General features: G+C 44.5%; 2 protein-coding genes across 2 annotated transcripts in view; one reads left to right on the top strand and one right to left on the bottom strand.

Moving 5' to 3' along the window:
• Window positions 1-26042, bottom strand: part of SYNJ2 (synaptojanin 2) — a 99379-nt gene that overhangs the window by 59380 nt on the left and 13957 nt on the right. Inside the window, exons 3-4 of the mRNA XM_030556652.1 lie at window positions 6313-6583; window positions 3861-4086 (exon numbers count right to left, since the gene is read on the bottom strand). Coding sequence (XP_030412512.1) covers window positions 3861-4086; window positions 6313-6583 — 497 coding nt within the window. The remainder of the gene's footprint in view (window positions 1-3860; window positions 4087-6312; window positions 6584-26042) is intronic.
• LOC115648681 (ATP synthase F(0) complex subunit C3, mitochondrial) lies at window positions 9701-10266 on the top strand. Its single transcript, XM_030556653.1, has one exon. It carries the CDS (start codon window positions 9763-9765, stop codon window positions 10186-10188), a length of 426 nt encoding a protein of 141 aa, XP_030412513.1. The 5' UTR covers window positions 9701-9762; the 3' UTR covers window positions 10189-10266.

Below are 26042 nucleotides of genomic sequence, written 5' to 3'. Positions count from 1 at the left end.
CAGTAGTCTACTATGAAAGCAGAAGTGAGTTTAATTTAGGGCTTTTACTTCCTAACGGTAAGTGGATGCCAGCTTGAACTGGACCTCATATCTTGATGTAAAAGCAGCAAAGAATCCTGTGGCACCTTATAGACTAACAGACATTTTGGAGCATATATATCTTGATGGTTAGCTCCCAATTTATTTTCTTAGGACAGTTAGCCTGGCAAAAATTATACCTATTACTAATGGAAAGGTGAACTTTTATCTTTTTAAAAAACAGCAGAGCACTCTTATAGTTATTGATCTTCCACGTCCTGGAGCCATATTGATTCAGTCACCCTGTACTCATTTCCTCCCTGCTTTGGCTTTGCCTTTTCCCGTTCCGAATCACTCAAAAACCTCTAGTCTTCCCACTCTTAGATGGCTACTTGCTGAATTGGAAGAGAAGTACATCAGGCTGCACTGCTCCTGACAAACCCCTGTCCCATTCAACTGTCAGCAATCTATCAACATTTTGCCATTCCATTAGGGGCTGAACTCCATTTTTGCTGTGATGCAATGGGCATTATATTTTTGTGTTAATCATTTCCAGCATGCAAGAGCATAATGAAATAAGCTAAGGAACCTTGGACCCAAATGGCTGGCATACTGAGAAATAGTAATTGTATACAGAACTAGCAACTGAACCTAGGAGGTAGCACTGTGAATTTGGGGCTGACCCAGGAAAGGATGGCTACCCATCTCAACATCTAACTTCCCTTCCTTTATAGGAAGATCAAAGCATCCCCCACATATTTTGGTGAGAAAGTACTATACTATACTTGGTATGGTCTACGGGGATTATACATTGCTTCAGAAGGTGAACATAGTGACATCTTTCTGTTTTTTCTGTTCCCTCTGCCCAGGGGTAAATTTCACCTACAGGTGCACAAATCTGTATGTCACAACAGAAATGTTTTCCAATGGACTAGGCATCAAAATTCCACTCTTCAAAAAATAGATTCTAAGGCTTTGAGGGCAGAGTTTTGTACATTTGCTTCAGAAAACGTTGAGAACTGTAGACCAAGTTTAGGGGTGACGTTTTGTATGCTGGAAGTTAGGGCCTTCTCATTTATCTCTGATCTCCCATATACATGCCCTCTTCGTGAACATTAAAATTTGCATTTGGTTAAAACGGTCGTTTTTTTGGCTGGGAGTAGCTTCTATACCTTTTCCAAAAAGGAAAGAGAGGCTACAGCTGAATACGAAAGTGCTCATTTCAGCAGTAGGGCCGGCTCTAGGTTTTTTGCCTCCCCAAGCAACTACAACAACAAAAACCTCTGAGAGCACAACTGCCGAAGCAAAAAGAAAAAGAAAAAAAATCTCCCGGAACGCCGTTCCTGGAATTGTGCCACCTCAAGCACGTGCTTGGTTTGCTGGTGCCTACAGCCGGTCCTGTTCAGCAGACATAGGAGTTCTCAGGTTCTTCAGGGCCCAGGGCTTTTTGTTTATTTTAAATGTAGCAAACACAGCAATACATAGTAAACAAATGACTTATTTTCCTTGTTTGCACTGCTGTTGTAGCTGTGCTGGTCTCAGGATATTAGAGATAAGCTTTCAAACTACATGCAGCTCTTCTTCATGTCCTGAAGAAAAGTTTGAAAGCTTGTCTCTTTCACCAACATACGTTGGTCCAGTAAAAGATATTACCTCATCCACCTTGGTCTCTCTGTTATTTAGCTTGGTCATGTTAATTTAGGGAACCAGATCAAATTAACACATTTCATCCTTGTGTTTGTTATCAACACTAGTTGGAACTAGCAGGGTTTCCACCTTTCTGCTGGGCAAACCTGAAGTATAAAGTCCTGCCTTATCCCCTCTTATCAAACCACACCCGGTATGCAAAGCCAACTTTATCCCAATGGAGATGTATTGGAATTTGCCTCCTGGCCACTGACCAGATGACAGCTTCTCTCTTTGTCCTCTTTGCTCTACTTGGTTGGCTAGAAGAACTTTTTTCTCTCTCACACACTTTCTGGTTTCTTTGTCATGTACCTTCCTCCTGACTAGTACATTGCATTTCAAAGCTCCATAACCTTTCCCTCATTATACTGTGGAGATTATTATGGTATCTGAACACTGACATTATATTAGTTAAGCCTTGCAAAAGTCCTGAGGGGTAGGAAGTTGTTATCCCTTTTTTACAGATGGAAAAATTGTGACAAAAAATTATGACGCTAACCCTGAACACACTTATCCATAAAGTAACCATGTGCACAAATGTTGTCCTGGGACTACTTATGCACGTAAGTGCTTGCAAGATCCACAGCTAAGTGGCCTGCTTAGGGTCACAAATGAAGTCTTGTGTATTGACTACAAGACCATCTTCCTCCCAGGAAGACGGCTAAGGAGATTAAGGCTAGGTCCACATTAGAAACGTTTGCAAGTATAATAATGTTGGCTAGGGGTGTTATTTTTATGATATTTTTATGCCAGCAAAAGCCCTAGTATAGACACAGTTACACGGGGGGAATTCTTTTGCTGGCATAGCTGATTTCATTTCGTGAACTACTGTAAGCTGTACTAGTTACAACACATTTTTGCCAGTAGAAGCCATGTCTGTACCAGCAAACCTTTTCTAGTGTAGTCCAGACCTAACAAAAAAGCGCGGAATAAAGTTACTAGAGCTTTCAAAAGAACTTTTGCTTTCCTTAGGATGACCAGATGTCCCAATTTTACAGAGATAGTCCCAATATTTGGGGCTTTTTCTTATATAGGTGCCTATTACCACTCAACACCTGTCCTGATTTTTCACATTTGCTATCTCCCACCTTCTCTTGCAAGGGGAATCAGTTGTACTTTAGAAGTACTTTTAAAAAAGATTTTATTTTCAGAGCAAAATTCCCTTTCATTTTATAATAACTGTATTTTTAAAAACTTTTCTCTTGTGATGATGCACTGGCCTCTTGATTGATGAGATGCTTGGAGCCATTGAGAACCTTGTGGTTTATGTCAGCAGTTCTCAAACTTTAGCAACCTGAGGACCCTCATTTTGATTTAAAAAATTCTGCAGACCCACAAGCCCTCTGCTCAGCCTCAGATCCTGTCCCCACTCCTCCCCTTCCCACAAGACTCCATCCCCAGTCCACCTCTTCCTGCCCCGATCCACTCCTGCCCCTCCTCTTTCCCGCCTCTTTCTGTCCTGTTCCCTGAGCATGCCCCCTCTCCGCTCCTCCCCTGCCTCCCAGCACCTCCTGCATGCCGCTGAACAGATGTTCCCTGGCGTACAGGAGGCACTGGAAGGGATGGGGAGGAGTTGATCAGCGGGGCCAGCAGCCCCGGACATGATTCCGCCCTCTCCCCTGACCACGACCCATCCCCGCTCCTCCCCTCCCCCCAACACCTTCTGCATGCCGCTGAATAGCTGTTCCCCAGTATGCAGGAGGCACTGGAAGGGAGGGGGAGGAGTTGAAGGAGGGAGGGGGGAGGAGTTGATCAGCAGTGCCGGCAGACCCCCAGAGATCAACGTACCCCCATTTGAGAAACACTGGTTTATGAGTTGATTTTGCTCATGAGTCACTGTCGTGCAAGACAGGAATTTCTGAATCCACTGAAAAAAGCACATTTATAATTTGACAGAAGCCTGGGGAGCTAGAGCTTCCACAGTGGGAAATAAATCAAAAACATAAATTATGATTGCCCAAGAAGCTACAGGTACTGAAGGAGAACTGATTGCGTAGGAGCTTAAGTGAAGAGACACTTCATGCATAACAGCATCTTAAAACATTGCATGCAAAAAGCATTTTCCGAGTTCCTCTGATTCTTGCTGTAAACGATTCCCCAATTATACACTGATGTACTAAATTATTTAGGGTTATAGGATCCATTCATTCATTTACCTGCTCTGTCTCAACAAAATTAGACACGTGTCCATCATCACTGACCCCTCGTATGTGAAACCTGGCCCCAGCTCGTTCACAGCTGATCCGGGAAATGAGGCAGACTTTCGCCTTCTTGTGAGAGGCATAGACAGTATGGATGTCCACTACGCCACAGATCACTTTTAGCAACCAGTCGGAGCAGTTCACCTGATTGTGTTTAAAGGGCACATGCAGCAATTGGTTCCTGCAAAATTCAACAGAGCATAGATTCATTTACTCAAAAAATGAGAAAGAGAAACAAGTTGCACCCCAGGTTGTTCACTAATTAAAGCTTATAATAGGAGGTTATTCCTTTTTTTTCCTACCTCACTTTACCTGAAACTAATAATTAATAGATAACAATCCTGGTGAAGGCCATAATTCATAGAAACTGAGAGATTTTAACAGTGTGACAGCCGCCATACTTCTGCCCATGTGTCCAGAAGACTTTGCCCCAGCCTATACAGAACTTTTTTGAAAACCTGTTGGAATTTCAGGGGAAGTTTTCCCAGCAGAAACTAGGCCTAAAATTAAAAGGAAAAGTTACAAGCTGAGTTTTGCATGGTTTACAATGGAAGTATTATCTTTGTGCTATTTTTATTAAGCAAGCCAGTCTGTGACCAGGTCTGAGAGGCATGCATAGTCTCTCCAATATACTTCCATCAGTCATCAGCAATTCCCTATTACAGTTACTATACCAGTGGAATCCTACTAAAGATTTGCACTTCACAGAGCAAAGCATTTGAAAAAAGTGAAGAATTGTTCTACTATTTTTATATAACACAGCTAAAAACCAGCTACAAAAGAATTGCATTTTCCTCCTTCCTTCCACATAAAAAGAAAATCTACCCATCTTATCCAAGGCAAACTCCAGTAGGATTTCTTTATTGCAGTTCATGTTATAGGGTCCACAGATAGCGCTGCCTACAGTTAAGGTTGCCTGACACTTTCTATTATAAGAACCTTTTTTCACCCGTTTTTATTTTTTTCCAAACTTTGGAAATTGGGGATGAAATTTTTCCATACTAGGGCCTATCTTGAGTTTTTTTTAAATTTCTTATTATATATGTTTCACATATTCATTTTAGAAATACAAGGGATCTTGTCAGACAACACATAAAAGCATAGGGCTTTCACATAAACTAAGACTGATCTAACAAGGCACAATAGATTGATACAGAAAGCAAATGTGCCACTGAATTCAAATATGTATCTTCTGAGAGCAAACTATCAAGAGAAAGCCTTTAACAACTGTATATATTGTACTATTTCTATATTAAAAATAGACCTCTAATTTGGCAGTTTAATTCTGTTGGAACACAGCTGGTTTGCTGTGCCAGCAGTTCCATGAGGAAGGCACACACAACACAGTTGAAACTGGGTTTTGTATTTCACTATTATGAACTAAACACCATTTATCAGGTGATATCACATCCCAGCTGGAGAGATTATTTACCAGATTGAATTGCTCTGCCTTACCTATTAATCATCTATTACAACCCTGTTCAGCTAATGATATTTACCTGCTGGCCACAAGAAGTATTTCACACTAGCAGCACCTTTAGGTGTAATTCTGACAAATTATTACTTTTCACATGCATTATATAACTTCTTATTTATTTCCACTACAGTTTAGCTTCCTATGTGACTTCCTATCATTAAAAAAAAAAAATACAGGATGAGGGGGATTGGAGCACCCTATCAAAACTGGTAGGATTAAACAAATTCAACTTCCTCTGCAGTGGGCCCACACAGGAAGGATCCTCGTTTCTGTAAATTTTTTTCCATTCAATCAATCTTTGCTGCAGTGAGACATATTTTTTACTTTGTTTTTAAAATTGTTTTACTCAGTAAATAAAATAAGTCCACATCAACATATCAGAGGAGTTAGCATATGTGCAATGGTTTGATTACAGTAAGTTGCAAGTTAATGGATTAACACAGATATTTGCAACGTAAAAACTAGGGTACACTACTGCAATGTTAATCTAGAGATTTTAAACCCACGAGAATTAGGAAATACAACATAATACAACAGAAGTGATGTATGAGCACAAGTACAGGCTTTTACCATATTAAGAATGCTTATTAAACAAATAATTTTTAAAAAGACCTTGGGAAGTAAACTACTTATCTGCATTTATACTGTATACAGTAAATATAGCAAATATATTTTTTCTTTCTAGAAAAACTAGAAACTCCAATTATTAAATTTGCTTTTGCAGCTGGGTTACATAAATAATCTAGATGTTATTGGCTCAACCCTGATTGACCGTGAATCTGCCAGAGCACATGCCCTGTAAAGTAAAATGTTAGTTAAGCAAAACATATCTAGGTTTAAATCTATAGCTTTATTTTTCTTTGGGGTTATATGAGACGGAGAGGGAAGATGGGCTTGACTAAAAACTTGGAGATAACATGAAGTACTAACCAGAAGAAGGAGTTACCAGATTCATAGTTGTTATCACCCTGCTTCTGGGCCCGCACTGTCAGGTCAAAGTTTGAGCCTGCATTTGGCCAGGAGAAATAGAACATTCCAGAGTTCAGGATTTTCTTAAGGGCATTAACACGATCCTCTTCCTTGGTTTCTTCCTGGAGGGGACAGAAATCTGTTGCGGTGATTTTATAAACTTCAGCATCCAGGATTTTTCCCACCGATGTACAGCCTGTCACCAGGACCAGAAAATGCAGCCGAGTGTTACCTAAAAGGTGACAGTTACATAAGAATTATATAGAAACACAAGCTATGCCATTCCAAATCAGCCCAGCGATCTGTCATGCCTGCTCTCCTGCCTCCAGCCATCAGTATCTCCTGCTTCAGAGGAAGTAAAAAAAAACCTATGATGCATGTGGCTAACATGAGATCACAATATCTACAAGGATAAGTTACACGGGAAAGTTAAAAAGACAATGTAGTTATGACACACATTTAATAAGCAGCAACATTTCACAGACTGTAAACCTTTCTACTCTTCCCTCTGCTATCGTGAAAGTTGACCCTGTGTGGAGGCTCAGGACAAAGCCTATTTTGAGGGTTTAAGTGGGACTGGGGCCTGGTGCTGGTTCACTGCCCGGGGAAAATTTCATCCTTTTCTCAGTGTGCAAAGTGTTTCAGGTGAAACCCTGCGATAAAACATTTGTCAATTACGTTGAAGCTTTTAGCTCAAACAGAGTAATAAAATGCAAATATCACCCATGCTGGCAGAACACAGTTCCGTTTACTCCCATAGGCAGCTCCTGAAGTCTTCTGTTCCAATTAGCATGAATACAATGGGTTAATGTACAGAAAGATTGAGGCCTTGTCTACACTACAGTTTTGTCCACAAAAGGCAGCTTTTGCCAACAAAACAATGGAGGTGTATGCATTACAATGCTACTTTTGTCAGTAAAACTCTCCTGTTCTGCTGACAAAATAAAACCACCTCGACGAGAGGCACAAAGCTTTTGGTGTCAAAGTCAAAGTGACAAAGCGTCAGTGTAGATGCTGCCGTTCATTATGTCAACTTAACTGGCCTTCCCCAGTATCCCATGATGCCTGCCGTGACCACTCTGCTCACTGTTGTGAACTTGGCTGCCCTTCAGGCATGCACCCCTCCTCTTTCAAAGCTTCAGTAAGTTCTGACAGCTGAGCATGCCACTCTGGCAGCAAAGAGCAACTTGGAACCCTGCTCTCCCCTGCACCAGGAACACAGCAGCAGGCAGGCTGCTGCTACCCTGGCAGAAGGGGGGAGGGACTGCTGTGCTGAGCCAGGATGGGAGGTGGGTCTGGTGTGTGTGGGGGTGTCCCCCTCCCCTGCCTCAGGACCGACTGCTTCTGGCTGCTGTCTGAACTTAAAAAGACAGCATGCCAACACACCCACTCTCCCCCAGCATAAACTCCGTCTCTCTCACGTACACCCTCCCCCAACATACAATCTGTCTCTGTCTCCCCTCCCCCAACCCAACACACACACACTCCCTGTCACACTCTCTCCTCCTTCCTCCTACCCATATACACTTCAGTTGAAAAGCAGTTAGGAATCTACTAGGATGCCCATGGAACAATGGGATTGAGGAACTTGCAACATGTGACTGTACCTGCTCCACGAGGCTTTGCAAACCCTTCCAAAAGCACCCTGCAGCCAGTTGCACAGTGGGATAGCTATCCACAGTGCACTACTCTGTGTCGATGCAATAGCTGCTAATGTGGTTACGCTCTGCCGACACAAGGAGCATAGGGTGGACATACAACAGCAGTTCAATTAAAGTGTGGCTGTACGTCAGCATAACTTTTGTCGACAAAACTCTGTAGTGTAGACATAAATCTGTAGTAGGGAATCAGGCTTCGATAAAAAGGCATTTAAGCACTGACACTCCCCTCGACTCTTATTTTCAGACATCAGAACAGGGGAGAAAATCTGTCTTAAGGGGAATATTTGGGGAGCCCAGAACATATGTGTGGGACTTCAGCAGGAAGCATGGGACTGTTTGAATCTATTCATGCTGTTCTGCAGAGTTTAGTTCACAATAAAGGCAAATGTAGGTGGTTATTTATAAAAAGTGATTTTCATAGTGTTTTTTTCTGTTAACAAGGGTACACCATGTTCCCATTCTTGGCGGTGGGGGGCGTTGTTAAGCACATATGTTATATTTTCTTAGCTAGTACTATAGCTTTGAGTGTTAGAAATGGTAATAACCCTGTATTTTATTCCCACTTACTTTGCAACTGACTATGCATAATTATAAAGGATTAAAACCAGGAGATTACATCATTTAGCTTAATGGTTAACCACACTTGATCACACACTATTCTGTGGCATCTAAGAGAGGATCCAGAAAAATATTCCTTGTTCTGGGTTGCTTACCGACTATGAGCCAGGTCCTCAGCTGGTGTAAATCGGCTGAGGATCTGGCCCACAGGTAGGAGTTTGGGGGCAGCATTAAGTGATCCTGTAAAGAAACACAAATAAACATAAATTGTTATAGTCAGTTTCAGCATGAGGGAGGTGGCAGTGACAAACTGATGGCTGTGTGGTGGGTGAGACAGATATGGCAATTTCCACCAATATCTTTGGGAGATCTTACTGTATTAAGTTTATGTATCATTCTTGGCCAGGGACTGTATATAATTCCATGCGGGAGGATGACCACAGCTCTTTCAGGAACTAAGGACAGTGGGGCAAATTAACTCAGGTAGTCAATTCTCCAAAGAAGTACCATCACTTGAAGGGGCTCACATATACTAGTTCAAACTGGATTCTCCAGAGACCAAAAGACAAAGAAAGGACTTTTGGATTAAAAGTTGGAGTTTAAGCCAACTCAGAGACTTCTTTCTGATCCAGCAAATGGACAGGACTTTCTGTCCAGGGGAGGCCTCAATCCTTTTTGGGAAAAAGCTGGAAGGGTTTTGAGGCCCCCCAAAAGACTGATGGGTGACTTCTGGTAAGCTTTTAGCATGAGTCTACGAATGTCTATGTTTTTATACGTTTTCTCTATAATGCTTTCACCTTAAGAATAAATATGCCTGCTTATAAAGAACAGTGTGGCAATCTGTGACTGCTGGCAATTGCAGTTATTCATAGCCTTTAAAGAGAAATCAAAGCACAGACGCTGGCATGCGTAGGCAGTCTGGATTGCTGGGGATATCAAGCATCAGAAGGAACCCTGCAAACCAGTCTGCAAAACCCCCACTCAGGAAGGAGAAAGATGTGGGTATTTGGTTTCTGCCCAAGAGAGGTGGCGGCTGAGGAGCTGGGAGCCTAGAGAAAACGCTCGAGGAACCACAGAGGGGAAATACAAACAAAAAATACAATGGAAGCAGGGTGTATTGTAAACAGCCCATTGGCGGATTCCAGCGCCGAGGAGGCCCCGGGGACACAGCGCCAGCCCGCAGCCCTCTGCCATGTTCGCCTGCGTGAAGCTCGCCTCCTCCCCGGCCCTGATCCGTGCAGGATCAAGAGTCTTGTACAGACCAATTTCCGCATCAGTGTTGTCTAGGCCAGAGGTCAGGACTGGAGAGGGCAGCTCAACACTTAATGGAGCCCAGAATGCTGTCTTCCAAGTAGCACTTAGAGAGTTCCAGACCAGTGCTGTCAGCAGGGACATTGACACTGCTGCCAAATTTATTGGTGCTGGCGCTGCCACAGTAGGAGTGGCTGGTTCTGGTGCTGGTATCGGAACCGTCTTTGGTAGTCTAATCATTGGTTATGCCAGAAATCCCTCTTTGAAGCAGCAGCTGTTTTCATATGCTATCTTGGGATTCGCCCTGTCTGAAGCTATGGGTCTCTTTTGTCTGATGGTTGCTTTCTTGATCCTGTTTGCAATGTGAAGAGATCTGCTGCTCATAATGTTAGCGTTAGTAAACTACAAATGTAATTGTATGTATTTTACTGAGGCTCCCAAAATGTTGTTACTGAAACATCTGCCAACGTGAGGGGAGATGCTCTGACAGTCAACACCAGGTGCTGCATACTTATCTTTAACGTTGTATGCACTGGTGGTGTAACCGTGTCAGTCCCAGGATATTAGAGAGGCAAGATGGGAGGCTTGCTGCCACACAGGCTATGTGGATATGCCCAAAGTTATGCCAGGCAATGCACCACCCTGTGGAGCCACCACAACTGGAAAGGTGTAAAGATAGCTTAAAGCTACGATAGCTTTAGATGCATAGCACAGACTCTAGGCAGAGGTGGGCAAACTATGGCCCGCGGGACCCTCCTGCCCGGCCCCTGAGCTTCTGGCCCAGGAGGCTAACCCCCAGTTCCTTCCCCACAGCCTCAGCTCACGCCGCGGCTGGCGCAGTGCTCTGGGTGGCGGGACGGCAGGATCCTGGGGCAGTGCAGCTGCAGAGCCTGGCCTGACCCGGTGCTCTATGCTGTGCGGTGCGTGGCTGGCTCCAGCCGGGCGGCGCGGCTGTAGCGCCACCAGCCACTGGTGCTCCAAGTAGCGCAGTCAGGGGACAGGGAGCAGGGGACTGGGGGGTTGGATAGAGGACATGGGAGTTTGGGGTGCTGGTCAGGGGCATGGATAGGGGTTAGGGAGGTCAGAGGGTGGGGAACAAGGGTTTTGAATGGGGACAAGGGTCCCGGGGGTGGGGGAGCAGTCAGGAAGGAGCGGGGGTTGGGTGGGGCAGCAGGGCAGTCAGGGGACAGGGAGCTGGGGTTGCATGGGGCAGGGGTCCTGGGGGGCCATCAGGAACAGGGGGGTTGGATGGGCCAGGAGTCCTGGGGGACCATCAGGGGGGCAGAAGCAGGAGGGGGTGGATAGGGGGTTGGGGCTGGGCCATGCCCCCCCTCCCCTAACCAGCCCTCCATAGAATTTCCAAAACCCAATGCGGCCCTCAGGCCAAAAAGTTTGCCCGTCCCTGATCTAGGGTGACCAGATATCCCAAAATTAGAGGCTTTGTCTTATATAGGCAGTCTATTACCTCCCCTCCTGATTTTTCACACTTGCTATCTGGTCACCCTAACAGAATCTAACCCAAGATATTTCACTATTTCTTTGCCAGAGATATTAGACTTTTTTCTTTTTTTTAAATACGAAAGCATCTGAGATGTGCAACCCACCCTGGGGCCCCAGATGTTTGAGGAGGGCCTCATCCTGTTCCCACTGAAGCACTGTGTCTAGAAGACAGGTCATTAGCCAGTCCACACTAGATGGGAGCCTCAGGTTGACCGAAACTAGCTAACATGTTTTTAAACATTACTTGCCCTGTCTACAGAAGGTGTGATGTCCTGTTTAAAGTCATATTTGTTGTTAACATCCTATTTTCCGAGTCTAGACGTGGCCTAGTGATTTTGCCACCAACTGCAATAGGAGCTAGAGCAGGCCCACGATATGCAGTTTAAGCATTCTCTACTGCAAGGCTTCTCTGTTTACTTTAAAGGTATAAGAGAAACAAGGTGGGTGAGGCAACATCTTTTACTGGACCAACTCCTGTTGGTGAGAGAGACAAGCTTTCGAGTTTACACAGCGCTTTTCTTCAGGTCTGAGAAACTTACAAGTAAGTAAACTCCCAGCCTAGGTAGATGGACTTGGGCTCAGGGGCTGGTGCTACTGCACTAATAACAGTTGTGTAGACATCGCAGCTTGGGCTCTGAAGCTCACACCCAACCCCACCCTAGGCATCAGAGCCCAAGCTGCAACTTAGAAGTGCACAGATATTTTTTAAAGTACTAGCCCTGCAGGCCCAAGTCTGTCGTCCCAGGCTGGGAGGGTTGCTCTGCCACAGGCTCTGTAGACATACCATCTTAGGCAGCCCTGAAGGCCTCTCTAATTTACAGCAGCTTCCCAAGGCTACATTATGGGGCACAGCACACCCTAGACTCTCCAGTGCTGTGACCCCTCCCCTTCCAACATGCCACCTACACCAGAGCTTGCAAAGGGATCCCCAGTAGGCAGCCTTAAGGTTGTCTCACAATGTTTGTCCTGGGGGAATCCTCACTGGATGGAGATGGAGCTTTGACAGTCCTAGGCCACTCCGGCCCTTTTATGCAAAGTACAGGGGCCAGAGCGGAGGTGAAGAGCTCGCTTCTCAAGCTTTCAGAAACATGCACAACAATAAGAATGCTATCAATATAATACCATTCTCAAACTATAAATCATGTCTCTTTCGAGCCTGGAGTTAGGCATGGCCTCAAAACCACCAGTCCCCAATCATGAAAAACCAAGCCCTGAGAGTCAGACTTACTATACTCTCCACCCTTAAAAAAAAAAATCAACTCTTCTTTTTCAGGGTTCAGATGCTTGCTGGGTCACCAGCTAGTTTCCCATGCACATTTTGATGCAGCTTCCTCCATACTTGCTCCACCCCTTTCCTTCTTTGTCAGCACTTTCAGCTTAGCTTTGGAAATGCTCTTCTCTCAGTTCTAAGAAAACTTGCTCCCTGTGTTATCTCACTCTTGGGCCTCTCCCCAAGCACAGGCTGCCAATTCCCCCCTCCCCCTAAAAAAAAAAAAAAAAAAAAAGAAGTGGTCTCTAATTACATCTGCTGCATTTGTGATGCGAGCCTAGACTGAACCATGTCCATTCATCATTTCACTGAGACATTTTGCTGGACTGAAAACACAGACCCAGAGAATAAAACAAAAGTTTTATTTACCCAATCATGCTGTTTGAAATACCATCTTGTGTTGCAATAGTAGCATTACCAGCTGCAGGGCCGACTCCTCTAGTTGCCGTACTTACCAGGAGCAGTTAGGCCATACATGTCTGATTATAACAACTATGAGTACATCTCATTCTGAACCCAGCAATAAATCAAAATCAACTTCATTTATTTCCAGTTAAAACTTTTTTTAAAAAATATGATTCCTCTTCTGGTATACATCACCTCAACTGCCCCCTGCCTTTTTTTTTTTAAATAGTTGCTTTAATGTGAGAATAGCTACACAGCTTTTGGGCTCTGCTCCTACAAAGACTTATGTATGTGCTTAACTTTAAAGACAGGAATAGTTTCACTGAAGCAATGGGACTACCCACACTTAAAATCAAGCACACACAAGTCTTTCCAGGGTTTCAGCCTTAGGCCATGTCTACATCTAAAATTTTGCAGCGCTGGTTGTTACAGATGTATTAGTACAGCTGTATAGGGCCAGCGCTGCAGAGTGGCCACACTTACAGCAACCAGCGCTGCAAGTGGTGTTAGATGTGGCCACACTGCAGCGCTGTTGGGCGGCTTCAAGGGGGGTTCGGGGAACGCGAGAGCAAACCGGGAAAGGAGACCAGCTTCGCCGCGGTTTGCTCTCGCGTTCCCCGAACCACCCTGCAAACCGCAGGGAAGGAGACCTGCTTGCTCGGGGGTTCGGGGAACGAGAGAGCAAACCGGGAAAGGAGACCAGCTTCGCTGCGGTTTGCTCTCGCGTTCCCCGAACCACCCTGCAAACCGCAGGGAAGGAGACCTGCTTGCTCGGGGGTTCGGGGAACGAGAGAGCAAACCGGGAAAGGAGACCAGCTTCGCCGCGGTTTGCTCTCGCGTTCCCCGAACCCCCCTGCAAACCGCAGGGAAGGAGACCTGCTTGCTCGGGGGTTCGGGGAACGAGAGAGCAAACCGGGAAAGGAGACCAGCTTCGCCGCGGTTTGCTCTTGCGTTCCCCGAACCCCCCTGCAAACCGCAGGGAAGGAGACCTGCTTGCTCGGGGGTTCGGGGAACGAGAGAGCAAACCGGGAAAGGAGACCAGCTTCGCCGCGGTTTGCTCTCGCGTTCCCGGAACCACCCAGCAAACCTCAGGGAAGGAGACCTGCTTGCTCGGGGTTCGGGGAACGCGAGAGCAAGCCGGGGAAGGAGACCAGCTTCGCCGCGGTTTGCTCTCGCGTTCCCCGAACCCCCCTGCAAACCGCAGGGAAGGAGACCTGCTTGCTCGGGGGTTCGGGGAACGAGAGAGCAAACCGGGAAAGGAGACCAGCTTCGCCGCGGTTTGCTCTCGCATTCCCGGAACCACCCAGCAAACCTCAGGGAAGGAGACCTGCTTGCTCGGGGTTCGGGGAACGCGAGAGCAAGCCAGGGAAGGAGACCAGCTTGATTACCAGAGGCTTCCTCAGGTATGCTGGGATACCTGCTTATTCCACGGAGGTCAAGAAAAGCGCTGGTAAGTGTCTACACTTGATTACCAGCGCTGGATCACCAGCGCTGGATCCTCTACACCCGAGACAAAACGGGAGTACGGCCAGCGCTGCAAACAGGGAGTTGCAGCGCTGGTGGTGCCCTGCAGATGTGTACACCTCCTAAGTTGCAGCGCTGTAACCCCCTCACCAGCGCTGCAACTTTCTGATGTAAACAAGCCCTTAGGCTTTGTCTACACTGGCATGAAAGACAAAAATATTTCATTCAGAGGTGTTACCCACCTTCTCCACCCTCCGAAAGACAAAAGTTTTGTTGACGACAAGCACTGGTGCGAACAGCGCTTTGCCGGCAGGAGAGAGCACTCCCGCTGACAAACAGCGGCTACACTGCACGCCTTTTAGTGGCAGGGCTGTAGCGCAACTGTGTCGTCAAAAGCTGCGTAGTGTAGACATAGCTTTCGTTTACACTGCTAAATCTATTTGTTGTTGTTGTTAATATGCAAGATACTTCTAGGTTAACAAATTAAAAGCTGATTTTTTCTGTTCCTGAAATTTACAACTGCTAACGTGCTGGGTAATTATTGATTGACTGGGTGGAAATAAAGAATTTATCTAACAAGATTTTACAGGATGGTTTTCTAGGCTCTAAACAATTTCACTTTTATTATGTAGTAAGTCTCCACGAAAGAAAAGGCCACAGAGAGCTTCCTGTTCGAAAAAAATAAAATCAGCTTGTCATATGGCAGCCTATTTCCTACAGTATGTGAACTGATGACAACCCGGAATTCTCACGGGCTCATGGTTTACAAATTTTCCTGAACCACAGATTGGCATTAATGCTGTGATATTTTGCCAGCAGAGAGGGAATGGCTTCAAGCCACGGAACTTACACTGATAAAAAGATATACAGCAGATACTGTAATCACGAGGGGAGAGAAATTAAAATAAGACACATACTACCATCCCCGTAGATCCATATGGTACTTTCCCCAATTTTTTATTTTCAAAATAGAGGAATACTGTTAGTGTCACTAACCTTAACTTTTCACATGTGTAGCTCTCTATCCATTTTATTTCTGTCATAATATTTTAATGTTGCATCCCTTGGGATTCCAAATAAAACTTTGATTGAAAAATTGCAAATAACTGAACTACCATATTAGTATAAATCACATCAAAACTACATGATGTGTTTCATTTTTGATCCCTCTTGCTGCATCAGCACTGTGCACATGTGTGAGGAACCAACTTAGGAGCAGCTGAACATCAGTCAGAAGGTTTATCCTTGTTTTACTGAATACACAAGCAGGAGAATTAAAAAACTACTGCAGACATGACATAGACATTTGTTGCTTTATCAGATGTAACTGGCTTGAAGATTAGAAGAAAAACATTTCTACAAGGCAGCCAGTATTCCTTTAAGATCAGAAGGAAAGTTAACCCTGAATCAATTCCCTGCAGTTTTCATTTGCTAGCAGTGCTAGTCAGAAGCAAACCTTGTACTCAGGGGACTGCACGTACTCTAATTGTGGCCAGCCTTCATTTGTGGCCAGGAGGTTCCTTGCACACCTATGGAGTGAAAGGCCAAAATCCAGCCCTATTTCTCAAAACAAAAAATCTTAGATGACAAAAGAATGCAAATACGCTGGAAGAAAAAGAGAAAAATATGGTAAAAGTCTCCTTTATATCAACATCCCAGGTCACTAGTAGAAAGCATATTATATGCAGCTTAAACAGCTACAGAGCGTTTGATACACAGAGCCAGCAGAAAAGAAACAATTTAAAGCAACCTAGAAAAGGAAACCTTGAAGAGTAATCAAAGAGCTCCAGGTCTTAATATGCACTTCACATTTGCACAAGCAACAATGCCAGCAGTGGAACTTTTAAAGTAGCTCTTGCCTTAGAAACTCTGAATCTTCACTTAAATTGTTGTTTAAACAAAAATTAGAATTTACTTTACAAGTGGATAACATCTACATTCCTGCTTCATTCCAGCCGTTACAACGCACATGTGGAATGACATTCTCATCACTACAGTGCTAACAGATGTTTAGGAACACAGAAGCAGCCATAATGGATCAGACCCTGGCCCATCTAGTCTGGTATCTTGTCTCCCACAATGGCCAGACCCAGGCCATGTCTACATCTAAAACTTTACAGCGCTGGTTGTTATAGCTGTATTAGTACAGCTGTATAGGGCCAGCGCTGCAGAGTGTCCACACTTACTGCTAGCAGCGCTGCAAGTGCTGTTAGATGTGGCCACACTGCAGCGCTGTAGGGAGTGATGCATTGTGGGCGGCTATCCCACAGGGCACCTCGTCCCAAAGCGGCGCTGGGGCTTGTGGGAAGGGGAAGGAAGTGTGATTGTCCTTCTGCTTCCTGTTCCTGTTCCAACGGCCAGCGTTGCTTTGGTACACATGCGGAGCACTGTGGCAGCATTGTGACTCTAAAGCGGTTTTTCTGCATTATCTTTCAAGAATGGATCCTCAGGTACTGAATACCTTACTAATGACTATTGCCAGCACATCTCGCCTTACTGTTGATCTAATCCTTAGGCTGCTAAATGTGCGTGTGACTGACATTGAGGAGTGGGACGATGGTACTGAATCGCATCAATATGCAGACAGTACAATGCTAGTGGCAATAACAGACGTGCTCTGCTCCGTGGACCGGTGCGTTTGGGCTCGGGAAACCAGCACTGAGTGGTGGGATCACATCGTCCTGCAGTCATGGGATGACGAGCAGTGGCTGCAGAACTTTCGTATGAGGAAAGCCACTTTCATGGGACTTTGTGATGATCTCGCCCCCAGCCTGCGGCGCATGAACACGAGATTTAGAGATGCCCTTTCTGTGGAGAAGCGGGTGGCTATTGCAATCTGGAAGCTGGCAACTCCAGACTGTTTCCGATCGGTGGCGAACCAGTTCGGAGTGGGAAAGTCCACCGTTGGAATGGTGCTGATGCAAGTTTGCAGGGCCATTAATCGAACACTGACAAGAAGAACCGTGACTCTGGGGAACGTGCAGGACATTTTAGATGGATTTGCAGAAATGGGCTTCCCTAACTGTGGAGGGGCAGTAGATGGGACGCATATTCCTATTATCTCTCCACCCCACCTGGCATCGGAGTATATTAATCGCAAGGGGTACTTCTCTGTGGTTCTGCAAGCGCTTGTGGATCACCATGGGCATTTCACTGACATTTACTCTGGATGGCCTGGAAAGGTGCACGATGCACGCGTATTTAGGAACAGTGCCCTGTTCAGGAGGCTTAGGGCCGGGACCTTTTTCCCAGATCACAAGATAACAGTAGGGGAAGTGGAAATGCCCATCGTGATTCTGGGAGACCCCGCTTACCCATTAATGCCATGGCTCATGAAACCATATACGGGGAAGCTTGACAGGAGCAAGGAACGGTTCAACTACAGGTTGAGCCGCTGTAGAATGACTGTGGAGCGTGCTTTTGGCCGTTTGAAAGCCCGCTGGCGCAGTCTGTTCGGGAAGCTAGATTTGATGGAAAGCAGCATTACCGCTGTTATATCCGCGTGCTGCACCCTCCATAATATTTGTGAAGGGAAGGGTGAAAGGTTCAGTGAGGAATGGACCTCCGAGGTTAGACGTTTGGAGAATGAGTTTGCTCAGCCAGAGAGCAGGGCTAATAGGGAGGCCCAGGAAAGGGCTTCAAGGATTAGGGATGCTATAAGGGAGCAATTTGATGCTGAGAACCAGCAGTAATGTTTGGTGCATGTGTTGTGCTTTGCTTTACCTTGCTGTGTATAATTAACCATTTCTATCACCAATAAAACATAGGGAAAGAAATACAAACCAAATCCTTTTATTTGTCATACAGTAAAAAACAGGAAAGGGGGTATGGGTAGTTCACAGTACATTCAGATGTTTTACTATTTCCTATTTTACTCAGTTGTAACCGTCTGATGCAACTCACCATTACTTTGCTGCAGAATGATGGGGGTGGAGTGCACTGGGTAAGAATTAAACATATCTTGGTTACTAGGTGATCTTAGAGGTGTTGGGGGCAGCTGATGATAATAAGGAACTGGGTGCTGCATAAAGCTATTTTGAGGATACACAGGGGGACAAGGAACAGTGCTTTGGGAAGGCTGTGGGCTATCACGGTATATATTTGTCTGCATGGCTACAAGAGACTCAAAAGACTTGGTTTGGCGAGACAGGAGTCTCATCATCTGCCTGGCTATTCTTTTGGCAGACAATTCCTGTCTCCTGCTTTCAGTCAGCCTCCATTCCTGCAAACTTTTTCTCCACTCCTCAGTCTTCCTACTTTCCCTGTTGTAGTGGTTCAGAACGGTCTTGATCAGCTCCTCTTTTGATTTCCTAGGGTTGCGCCTCAAATTCTGCAATCTACGTGAGGCTGGTGACACAGCTGCATTACTCGAGTTGCCTAGAAAAAATAGAGATAGAGACATGTAAAACACAGGGGCATCATTGTTTATTATCAACTTTTGAAGGACACTGAAAACTGTAGGTAGCATCCCTTTCACATACCTCACATAACACTGTACAGTTCAAGAAAGCTAAGACATGTCTAGCAGTGGGGTGAGTACTTTTGCTTAAAATTCTCTCCTGTTAGTGGAATGCCTTGGTTCCTGCTTGGAAGGGGGGCCGGGTGAGGAAGAAGCACCCCGCAGGACACTGTTCCCGCTTGGAAGGGGGGGTGGGGGACGGACAGAGCACACCGCAGAGCAGGTTTCACGTTTGGAAGGGGGGGTGGGGGACGGACAGAGCACACAGCAGGGCAGGTGAGGAAGAAGCACCCCGCCTGGATGCCTACGTGCTGGGAAGGGGGGGGGGTGGATTGGGGCAGAGGAAAAAGACCGCCTTGCGCTGGGGAGCCGTGCTTCTAGCTACCTGCCCTCAATTATCCCTAAACTATCCACAGGCTTTCATAATGCCAGACATATCACTGCTGCGTGTTACCAAGGAAGAGCGGGAGGGTCTTCTACAGGAATGCGGATACCGCCCTGGCCCCTATGCAGCTCGCCTGTGTGCGGCCATGGTCCCCCCAACCCTCGCTGCACAGTGGATCGGACGAGTTAGCCTGAACGGGACAGGGACCACGGTGGCTCTACCTATCAACTTGTTAAAGCACATTGCCCAAGATCTAGCTGGAACTTTTCAAGAGATTACTCAGGCAGATTACACAGATGTCATAGATCAAATCAATGGGCTTTTCCAAGTTTAGGCATGCATGCAGTCAGCCATAACGAAAATCCTGCTATCACAAAGCATTGCAATATACTTACCACGAGCACAATCCTCAGCTTCCTCATCAAAGTCCGCTTCCAGCTGCTGCGACTGGCTAGTCTCCTCAGGGCTAGAGAAGAGCTCCTGGCTGCCTGAGTCCTGAGACTCCGGGGTGTCCCCCTCAACGCCAGTAGTATCACTGCATTCATCCTCTACACCATCCCCAACTTCTCCCTGCTCTGAACTCTCCATCGTGCTTCTGGGATTCACGGTGGGGTCACACCCAAGTATGGCATCCAGCTCCTTGTAAAACCTGCAGGTTGTGGGGGCTGCTCCTGAGCGTCGGTTTCCCTCACGGGCTTTGCAGTATGCACTCCTCAACTCCTTAATTTTTACTCTGCATTGCAAGGCATCCCGTTCGTAGCCCTTTCTCGTCATCGACTGCGATATCTGACCATAGGTATCGTAGTTTCTCCTTCTGGAGCGCAGCTGTGTTTGAACAGCCTCATCTCCCCACACACTAATTAGATCCTGCAGCTCTGCATTGGTCCATGCTGGGGCTCGTTTGTTGCGTGGAGGCATGGTCGCTGAATGATTGATTGATTAATTGCACTCCACGCCTGACTGAGCAAACAGGAAGGTGATTTTTGAAATTTCCCGGGGCATTTAAAGGAGGGGTCAGGTGAGCACAGGGCAGAGGAGTTTTCTTGATTACCAGAGAGGTATCCTCAGGTATGCTGGGATACCTGCTTATTCCACGGAGGTCAAGAAAAGCGCTGGTGAGTGTCTACATTGCATTACCAGCGCTGGATCACCAGCGCTGGATCCTCTACACCCGAGACAAAACGGGAGTACGGCCAGCGCTGCAAACAGGGAGTTGCAGCGCTGGTGATCACCTGCAGATGTGTACACCCTCAAAGTTGCAGCGCTGTAACTCCCTCACCAGCGCTGCAACTTTCAGATGTAGACAAGCCCCCAGATGCCTCAAAGTCAGATATAGAAAATAAAAACATCTGAGAAAGATGGAGGAGTCCACTTTCCATTTCACTAGAGCAAACACAAGAAAACTATCCTTTCAGGGATAATGAGTTAAACTCTGAACACAGTTATCCAGGTGTAAATTTGATGTATAGTAACTGAGATCATTATGTAGCCCAGTGGTGAACTATAATAATCATAGTTGGCTGTAAAGAGAACCTTTAAAGCAAATGGGAAAACTCAGCTATTCACAGAAATATGCGCTGAATGCTGTGTGTGGGAGGGTGAGTCTGGGAGAACATTCAGCAAGACAATACGACAAAATTAACTTTTATACTTTTTGTTCAGCTCCTATGAAATCAGCTGCCTTGACCAAGATTCAGTGAGGATACCCCAGGAAGCATAATTCTGGAACATTGCTGATATCAATAAATGTGGCTTCTGTATTAAACCTGCGTATATGACTCTTGTTATTCATTTTCTCCCACAGTGTATGTCATAGATGTCAAAGCTTTCTATTATGAAATACAGTAAAAAGGAGAAACTAGTCAATTCTCATTCTCAATTCACATTGCTGTGAATACCTCAATCTACTCTTCTCGTTTTCCTTTTCCAAGTGAAATCACTCACGTTTTTTCACTCTCGTTATATGAAAATCCCACAACCCAATCATCTCCTCCTATTCAGTCTCCGCTATATTTCAAGGTAAGGTGATCAAAGGACACTGGACTTCTAATTAAAACATTTATCTCTGCTTGATAAAATACAGTATTTTTCAGAAAAATTTTTTCTAGCCTTATGTTATTGCACCCAAGTATCCCATTTTCTTTTGTGAACTGCAGTTGTTCACTGGGCTTCATCAAGCTATCTTCACTGACAATTTATACAGCAACTATCTGTATCGAGGGTTCTATTAATCCCCATTGTTATGGGGACTGAATTTAAATTTAATTTTTAAATAAAAAACCCTCCTCACAGACTTACCGACTTTGGGACCAGAAGGGACCATTATGATCATCTAATGTCTGACCTCCTGCACATTGCAGGCCACAGAATCTCACCCATCCACTCCTGTAATAGATCCATAATCTATTTATATGGCTCCCAGCCCTATGGTAGCCAAGTGCCTCACTGTCATCAACACACATATCCTCACCTCTTCTCGGTGAAGTACTATTATCCCCATTTTACAGACTGAGAGTCTAGGCTCAGAGAATAAGTGAAGTCAGAACTCCATCTCCCAAATCCCAACCCAGTGTTTTAATCACAAAACTTTTCTTCGTCCCTCTAAGCACTGATGCTAGACTTTAAGGAGGCACTTTTTAAAGGCACATATTGAAGCTGGGCACCTACCTGTCCTTTGTACCTGTGAAAATCTCTTACATTTTAGCATATGTATATATATCCATACACAGAAAATATTCCTCAGAAGAGAAATCTGTTATTTCATCAAATAAAGCAACCCCCATAGTTGACAGTGTTCAGAATTTACCTTATACAGTATGCATATCTTTTACTGGCACTACTGCATCTGAACAGTATGCTGTACAATACCATAAACCCAGCGTTAGCATACTGCTTAAAATAAACATCACTGCTAAACCTGCCTTGAGAAGCAAAATCTTGGCTGAAGCACAGCACAGAAACCTTCAGCTGTTAATGCTATTACAGCTCCTCCCAAACAAAAAGAAAACGGGGAATCTAGTGAGTCATCCAAACTGACATAAGTGCACACGAGCGAATGCTGTCATTTCTGGGAAACATTAACTTTGTGAGCAGCTTCACAGGGTCCATCAGCATTCTTGTGCAAAGGCAAGGCAATGTAAAAAGCAGCCTCTATTCTCCTCTCCTTGGCAGGTAGAAATGGAGTACACTAAACTTCTGTAGACAAGGAGACTTAAGACTTATACTGATCCTTAAGTACTGGTATTTACAGGTTAATTCATTGCCCGGAGAGCTCCCGGACACATTTTGTATTTCCTACAAAAGATTGTTTCTCAGCTTGGCAAATACGCTCTTTTGTGTATGCCTTTGAAGAGTAGAGTATTTTCAAAATATTTTTGGCTAATTTAGCACTCACAAAAGGTGCTGATTTGCTTGCAGGTTTCCCATAGTGACCAACTGGTCAAATAGACCACTCTGTCACTGCCTATTCCATAGGTTCCTGAACTGTGGTCTGCAAAACACTGGTGCACTGCAGAGAGCGGGCTGGTTGCATTGCGCTGTTCTCCTTCTTTCCAGCTGTTAAAATGCATTAAAAGAAGTGAAAAATACATTAAATATCTTCCTGGTCTCACTTTTCCATGGAAGCAATTGCTGTAGGGATTGTGAAGTCACGTATTTGGGACCAGAGAAAAATGGTACCCCAACTACCAATGAGAGCAGGCACGCAAATGACACTCTCTCTCTCTAATCTGCCCTGGGAAACACTTGGGAACCTTTGGTCTGTTCTATTTAAGTACAGCCCTCTGTGGCTTTTTTTTAAAGAGAACTATGCAAATATAACTTGCAGTCAGTCCTTATTATCAACCCAACAACAGAATTTTTGGCAGTCTCTCTTCAGAAGTGGCTTTGAACAGGAACAGTACAGAGGTAAAATTCGGACCAGATAGACATGCACTGGCAGAGCTCTACAGGGGGAATTTCTCAGGTCATAGTCACCAGAAATAACTAGATTTTCTCAACAAATAAATAAATAAATTCCTCTCAGGAATGCCAAGAAAAATGGACCATACACTCTCTATTTTATTTTCAAGAGCATGAACAAAACTGACATTCAATTTAACAGAATTGCTCAATTACCTCACAAGAAACTGAACAAAACAAACAAAAAATCCCCTTCTTGCTTCAAGTAGTGAGACGGATCTGCAGATTTACACCATGATATGGAGTGTTCATCTGTAAATAACTACTTCAAATCCATTCAAATTGAAGTCATTAGCCCCTAACAGCTGTTCAGTGTCCTATAAGTAATGAGCTAGGCTATGTCTACACAATGCCACTGTAAGGTCTCCTGTGTAGCCACTCTATTGTAGGAGCAGGATTTTATATAGCACTATAAGAATTAATGTATGATTTGATTTTATCCTGCCAGCCACCCTTTTTGAATAGCAGAATGGAACAACAGACCAGAACAACTGATTATGGTCACCCTTTTGTTTTAGGATAAGTTATAATGTCTACTATGGTTTCCTATATGTATTACAAATTAGGCACTCTAGTTAAATATACATTTCTTTGTTTTAAGGTTTTAGTAAGTAAGAGACAGGATCTTGTATTGCAGGGATCGGCAACCTTTCAGAAGTGGTGTGCCGAGTCTTCATTTATTCACTCTAATTTAAGGTTTTGCATGCCAGTAATACATTTTAACATTTTTAGAAGGTCTCTTTGTATAACTCTATAATACATTACATAAAACAATAGTTTAGTTAAGTAAATAAGGTTTTTAAAATGTTTAAGAAGCTTCATTTAAAATTAAATTAAAATGCAGAGCCCCCTGGACCAGTGGCCTGGACCCGGGCAATGTGAGTGCCACTGAAAATCAGCTTGTGTGCCGCCTTCGGTACCCGTGCCATAGGTTGCCTAACCCTGTTGTATTGTATCCATGGTAAGGAGGGAGATTAGAGGAATGTTGAGGGCCTGAAGCCCCAATGTGAATTGTTTTAGTTATAAGATTTAGCAAGGCTTTATTTACAATGTAGTCTGCTGAATATATACTGCTGTCTGTATACCTTTGAAGGTTTCTATAAGAGACTGTTTGTGTGAATGAAGAATGCATGCATCAGGAAAAGATAAGGTGTGAAAGCCATCACAAATGTCCAGAAAAAGTGAGAGACTTGGAAAGACCAGGAGACAATAAAAAAAAATCCATTGTATCCTATGCTAAACATGTTAGTAGCATTGACGACCTCAGAGGTGAGGCAGGCACCCCCGAAGGCGAGACAACAAATAGATGATAATGACGAGAAGCCCGACAATAACCATCAAATGATAACACCTCTTAAGGACTAATGATTACAGGATGACATTGCAAAATGCATGGACTCAAAATTTATACCTATAAAGCTGGGGTTTTGCCATGGAACTCTGGGTTCAGTCCTGCAAAGCCTTGGAGCATTGGATTGCAACCGACAAGAGCCCAGCTCCTCACTCGTGTTCGATCTAACTGCCTGTTAGATTGAATTGAAGTACAACAGACTGGTAACTATAAACATCAACTGGCACGACTCTGTGTGTGTGTGTGACTAAAAAGCATATGCTAACTGTTGTATTTTCAATAAATGCAGTGTTTTTGCCTTCTTCTATAAAAGATCCTGTGTGATTTGTATAGCATAACACTATGCTTGTGGGAAAGAGCTCTCCACCCTCAACAAGCAGTGGTAACTGTGTCGGCAAGAGACGCTCTCCTGCCAACACAGTGCTGACAACGCCAGTGCTTTTGTTGGTGAAACTTATGTTGGTCGTGGGGTGTGTTTTTTCACACCCCTGACCAACAACTGACAAAAGTGCTAGTATGGACAAAGCCTAAGTAAATAATCTTATATTAGTTCCTAGTATACAGGCATTCACCCATTACTATGTTTGTTATCCCTGTTGGCAGGTTCATTAAAGAGGCCAAGGACTGAGTAGATGTGGAATGCAAATGAAGTAGTCTCACACCTCCAAGTCAAGGTTAAGGCTCATTGCCAGGGCAGCGTGGGAAAGTCTGTACAGCTATTACCTGCGTTATACATAGAGAATTTCAGTCTCTAAAGCTGTAAATGAGGCACATTCTACAAGCACTAACATCTACTTAAATGTTGGTTTAAAACCACATTAAGCACTGAACTGAAATGTATTTTTATTGGGCCCAATTCTGCAAGGTACTGAGCACCCTCAAATCAGTGAGATATGGCTCTGTTCCTACAGCACTACAAAAAATCATTTTATGTTCCTGTTGTAGAGAGTAGCAGCAACTTCTTTGCTAATTCAAGATTCCTGAAAGCATATGAAAATTAAGAGTAATGCTGATGTATAATGATATTCTGCAGTATGTTAGTTGAAATAATGGGGCTCATTCAGAAAACACTCATGCATGCAAGACAACCCACTGAAGTCAATTTGGCTTTTCATGTGAGTTAAGTCATTCACGTACATTGACATTTGCACAACTGGGCCCTTAGTAATCATAAGAGCCATTATTGAAACTAGCTCAGTTCAAAACAAAAGGAAGGGAGGGGGAAAAAAATCAACATTTGTATTATACAAAAGTGGAAGGAAAAACAAGAAGTTGCTAAGAGGGTCTTATGAAACAAAGGAAAGCAAGATACTTAATCTAAAAACTCTTAAGATAATACTTGACAGTGTGCTTTTAACCTAATGCACAGTTTATAAAAAATACATTTGCATCAATAAAATGTTATATTTAGCAAGAGCCCAAATGTC

Source organism: Gopherus evgoodei, chromosome 3, assembly GCF_007399415.2.
Source record: "Gopherus evgoodei ecotype Sinaloan lineage chromosome 3, rGopEvg1_v1.p, whole genome shotgun sequence".
NCBI classification, from domain to species: Eukaryota; Metazoa; Chordata; order Testudines; family Testudinidae; genus Gopherus; species Gopherus evgoodei.
The sequence above is the reverse complement of the archived record's forward strand: the minus strand, read 5'-3'. Positions and strand labels throughout refer to the sequence as shown.

What these genes read in the sequence shown, in the direction of transcription:
- LOC115648681 (XM_030556653.1), top strand. Translation starts at nt 9,763, where the DNA reads ATGTTCGCCTGCGTGAAGCTCGCCTCCTCCCCGGCCCTGATCCGTGCA.